The sequence below is a fragment of the Tupaia chinensis genome, unplaced genomic scaffold, assembly GCF_000334495.1.
Source record: "Tupaia chinensis unplaced genomic scaffold, TupChi_1.0 Scaffold000459_1, whole genome shotgun sequence".
Lineage (NCBI taxonomy): Eukaryota > Metazoa > Chordata > Mammalia > Scandentia > Tupaiidae > Tupaia > Tupaia belangeri.
Window position 1 is genome coordinate 2,008,997 of NW_006159968.1, and position 5,000 is coordinate 2,013,996.

At 52.9% G+C, this 5,000-nt stretch overlaps 1 protein-coding gene across 1 annotated transcript in view; it reads right to left on the reverse strand.

The window, feature by feature from the left end:
• TG (thyroglobulin) overlaps positions 1-4,201 on the reverse strand; it is a 262,258-nt gene extending 258,057 nt beyond the window's left edge. Inside the window, exons 1-4 of the mRNA XM_006155527.1 lie at positions 4,099-4,201; positions 3,876-3,984; positions 1,245-1,342; positions 21-84 (exon numbers count right to left, since the gene is read on the reverse strand). Coding sequence (XP_006155589.1) covers positions 21-84; positions 1,245-1,342; positions 3,876-3,984; positions 4,099-4,201 — 374 coding nt within the window. The remainder of the gene's footprint in view (positions 1-20; positions 85-1,244; positions 1,343-3,875; positions 3,985-4,098) is intronic.
• Positions 4,202-5,000: the final 799 nt, after the last annotated feature.

The window sequence follows — 5,000 nt, forward strand, 5'->3', positions numbered from 1 at the left end:
GCGGGGGGAGTGGGTGTGTGTCTGTGCTGTTATGGTAGCCGCTCAGCAAGATCTGCTGCCTCTGCAGCTGACAGAACGACAGACCTGGGGGTGCAGAGAGCAGCATCAGTCAGCGCGGCGCTGCAGGAGACCGTGCAGGGGCTGAGCCTGGGAGCTCTGCTTCTTCCCTGCAGGGACACGGCCCAGAGGAGAAAGACTGGGTCAAGGACACTCCGTGGGTCAGCAGCAGCCTCAGGAAAAGCATTCAGATGACTCTAGATGCTGTGGGCCAAGCAGAGAAGGTCAGATCCCACGAGGGCCCTTCCATCAACCATACAGGCACAGACCCAGTGTGCAGGGAGACAGGGACGAGTGCATGCAGGGGCTAACACACAGAGTTTTCGGAACCCGACGTCTCCACATGCTCGCTGAGTAAGATGGGGAGGCCACCTCGTTATTCTGCACCTTGCTCTCCTGGCAGAGCACATACCCTCCCGGGTGCACGAGGAGTGGTGACCATCACAGTGATGCCGCCCACTGAATGCCCACTGTCTGCCTGCTGTTCCCAGCTGGTTTAAGTCCTCCCCGCTTCGCTGTGAGGCAGTCTGTGTTCATGTCACAGACAAGGAGCTGTAGCTCAGTAAGCTGTGGGACGTGGCCGCGTTCACCCACTGGAGGGTGATCCCCAGCCAGCCACGTGGCTGCAGAACACCAGGGGCCCAGACAGCTTTCATCCATTGTAGGACAGCTTTGGTCTTAGGCTCCGTTGACCGTGTTCAGGTGACTGGCTTAAGGGGAACTTGGTTCTACAGTCACGGTGTGCTCTGTGCGGGGACCACGTTTCCTGGACTACCCAAAATAATGGTCATGTTAACTGGACAGCTTCACCCAAGTCCCAAACTTCAAAATGCCTCACAGCACAGGTGGGTGAGGGGGACAAAATGCATGCTGTTTTCCTGGCCGCTTCCTGGGTTTGGGAGACTTTGATGTGCACTGCCCTCAGGGCCCAGCAGCAGCACAGCCCAGCATGGGGAGGAATGCCAGAGTGCTCTGCTGGAAAATGACTCAGTCACCTCATGCCTTTCCCAGTGGACCTGGAGAAAATGGGTCCTGCAGCCAAGGGGTGTCCCTACTCACAGAGGAGGAGCCAGCAGTTTGGGGGGACACTTGCCAGATCACCAGCCCAACCTAGTGCTCAGTCTCAGAGGTGAGTTGTCCCAACCAGACCCATCCCCTCCCACTTACAAGCATCCCCTCCCACTTACAAGCCACTGGCCGCCCAGGCTGCCTGCTGCCTGGCACTTCGCTGCCATCGGCGTCCACACACCAGCAGGAGCGTCCATTGTTCTGGCACTGGGTGGTCCTGTGAAGGACAGACACACCGGGAGACATTTGATGGGTGCCCAAAGCCACAGGCTGGCTCCAACCAGGTCCCTTTCTTCTTTCTTTCCATTCCTCCAAGGTCTAGCTCCTTTACATGAGAGAGAGTGGGGCGGAGACTGAAGGGTGACTCCTGCCTGGCTGATACCTGCCTGGACGGCCTCGGCCCCCAGTCCCCCCTTCCAGCCTGGCAGCCCTGAGGGACAGCTACAGCTTTCTTTGTTAGGGGGCTGCACTGGGCGGTGCCCAGTCCTGGTGCCGGTTGGTTAAATGGGAAGCACATGGTGGATCAGGCCAGGCCAGGCCCTTAGCAACTCGGGGCAAGACATAGCCAAACTGAGGCCTGTGGGATGGGCAGGGTGTGTAAGAAGATAAAAGATGTTCCAGGTAAAAAGAACAACACATGCAGAGCTTCCTGAAGGCAGGCAGGCTTCAAACTGCAAGTGGCAGGCCAGCCCATGGCATGGTGATTAAGGTGGCTATATCCCACTTGGTCGACCCCCTGGTTCAAGTCTCAGCCTTGGCAGCTTAAGAAACACATTGGGCATTTTTGCATGCCCAAAATTCTTAAAGGAGAAATGGAGATGGGATTGCAATGTGACCATCTCTCATAGGGGTGCTTTCTCTCTTTCCCTCTCTCTGTCACTCTCTGGCAAAGCACACATGCCCTCTAGCAAAATAAGAAAAAGAAAAGAAAAGAGAAAGGAAAGAGGGAAGGGTAGGGAAGGGAAGAGTAGGGGAGGAGATGGGGAGGGGAGGGAAGGGGAGGGAAGGGAAAGAATAAAGAAAAGGAAATAAGAAAAGAGAAAAGAAAATTGTGAGTGGCTGAAACGAGAGACCCGAGGATAGGAACATAAACAAGGCTGGCAGAAGTGGGGTGTCCTGGGGACCAGACGGTGGGCAGCAGTGATGCAGCTCTGCGGGCTGACCCTGTGGTAGATTTTGGTGTGTGTCCAGAGATGTCCCTGAGTACAGCAGGCAGGGGTCTGCTAGCCCAGCTGGCTGAGGCGGGGGTGGCGGAGACTGGGTGGATCATGGTGTGAGGCCCCTGTTGGGGGCACCCGTCCCTCTCTTACTCACTCTGTCTTCTCTCTCACTCACTGGGAAAATAAATAAATAAACAAAAGCTGTCCTCTTTAGCGCCATCTGGCTGCTCCAGAATCTCCATATCTCCAAGCAGGGTGCAGACCTGAATCCTGCATTCTTGAGAGAACGCAAGCGCTGGTCAGACACATGAAGGACATACCTAAGATAGGGGAAGGGCAGATGGGTCCCAGATGTTTCCCAGAACACAGTCACTGGTGGAGTCCTTTTTTTTTTAATAGAGAGGTTTTTGCTATAGGGCGCATGCGCTCGCCAGAGAGACAGAGAGACAAAAAGCGAGAAATCACCCCCCATGGGGGGATGGTCACACCGCAATCCCTTCTCCTCCATTCTCCTCTCGGGATCTTGGGTACGCACACACACACGCCCAGTGTGAGTTTAAGCTACCGGGTCCAGGACTCGAACCACGGTCTACTACATGGGAGTCCTGCGACATAGCCATTACACTAACTGCTGGTCCCACAGGTGGAGTCCTGTGGAACTCCCCTAACCTGATGCGACTGGAATAGTATGGGAAATTTCAGCTTCACGCACATTACAGAGGATTCTGGTCCATTCCATGAGGACCAGTTGTCTAGATTATCATCCTGCCCTATGCCAAGTCCCGAACCCCAAATGTGTGTTAGCACAGCTGGAAAAACCCATTTCTGAGAGGAGCTCATGGAGGAGGCAATGCCCAGACTAGAGAGCTGGACTGGGCAGGGCTCAGAGGCAGCCACAAACTTGAAAGTCTAGCCAGTCTCTGATTCCCTTGACTTCCCGAGAGGATACCAGGAAGAAAGCAGGCATGCCAAGGCCAGGAGCATTTGACACTGCCCTCCTCCCCCACCCATACACACACTCTATTTTTCTTTTTTTTTTTTTAAATAAGTTTTTGCCTTAGGGCACTTGCCAGAGAGAGAGAGAGACAGACAGACAGAGACAGTGAGAGAAAAAATGAAAAGTCACTGCCGAGAGGGATGGCCATGCTGCAACCCCTTCTTCATTCTCCTCCCAGAATCTTGGGCACACACACACACACACACACACACACACACAGAATGAGTTTCAAACCACCATGTCTGGGACTTGAACCGTGGTCAACCATGTGAGAGTCCAGCGATGTAACTGCTATGCCTTCTGCTGGCCCCCACACACATTCTCTATTATCTCAATTACGTTAAAGGGTTATATTACAGGGAGAGAAGGGAGTCAGTGATCAGTGGTCGGGGAGGAAGGAGGAAGCATAGCTTAGGCTCTTGGTCAGAGAGTCAATTAGCCTGGGGAACATTGGGGGGGGGTTTCTCCAAATCATAGTGGCCCCCTCTCACATACACAGAGGAGTTGAAGGGTACAGTTCAGAGGGGGGGGGGCACAAGATGTTTTTCAAGGCATCCCAAGGCCTTGAGAGTCCATTGCTGACAAAACCTTACTGGAAGCTGCCATCCTCTGAGCACTGGGGAATGTAGTCTGCTCGCTTCAGAAAAGCCCTTTCTCTCTGCAGCTCACACGGGCGAAGCGGCTGAGAGTCCACCTGGTATTCTGCAAGAAGGGAAGAGTGATTTGTCGGAGAAGCATGCAGACTGGATCCCAAGGGCACAGGTCAGTCCCTGGACCTGGACCGTGACATCATCATCATTAACCATACAGCCTAACCTGTGGTCAGGAAGCTATTCACACTTGTCCAAGAAAGGCATTGGCTGATTTCATCCTCAACACTTCCCCAGGAAGTAACAAGTTGCATCTCCATTTCACCCATGTGGCACGAATACTCTGACGGAGAAAGTAACCTGCCCAGGGTCACACTGTCAGCAAGCGAAGAATTCCAAAATACAGCCTGCACTCTGCACTCCCACAAGCCACCACTGGGTTAGGTCAGAACACCATAAGGGAGTTGTTCTTGTTTTGTTTTTTGTTTTGTTTTGTTTTGTTTTTTGAGAGGTTTTTGCTATAGGGTGCATGCGCTCCCCAGACAGAGAGAGACAGAGAGACAGAAAGCGGGAAATCACCCCCAAGAGGGGATGGCCATGCCGCAATCCCTTCTCCTCCATTCTCCTCTCAGGATCTTGGGCACGCACGCACACGTGCCTGGTGTGAGTTTAAGCCACAAGGTCCGGGACTCAAACCGCAGTTGACTACGTGGGGAGTCCAGCAACACAGCCATTACGCTAACTGCTGGTCCCACCATAAGGGAGTTGTTCTTGAACTTATCAAACCATTCTTGACCACGAAGCACCTTCCTGGCCCACAGTAGGGTGACAGATTAAGAATGTACATCTGTCTTATTTTTCGTTGTGAATTTTGGGACATGCAGGGTCTAACTCAAAAACGATGACTGCATTATGAAGCACTATTTGCTTACCTTTTAAACAAAGAAACTGAAGCCTGGTCCTTGCCCAGTCAAACCCCTAAGGTGCTAGCCAAGGATAAGTCTTAGGTGTCTTTCCCTCTACAGATAGATTTTTTTTCCCTAGTACCTAGTGGCTACTTCTCAAATACCTTGCATGGATGATGGAAACTCTGGGATAGCCAAGGGTGTGAAGAGCCTATTCATTGTT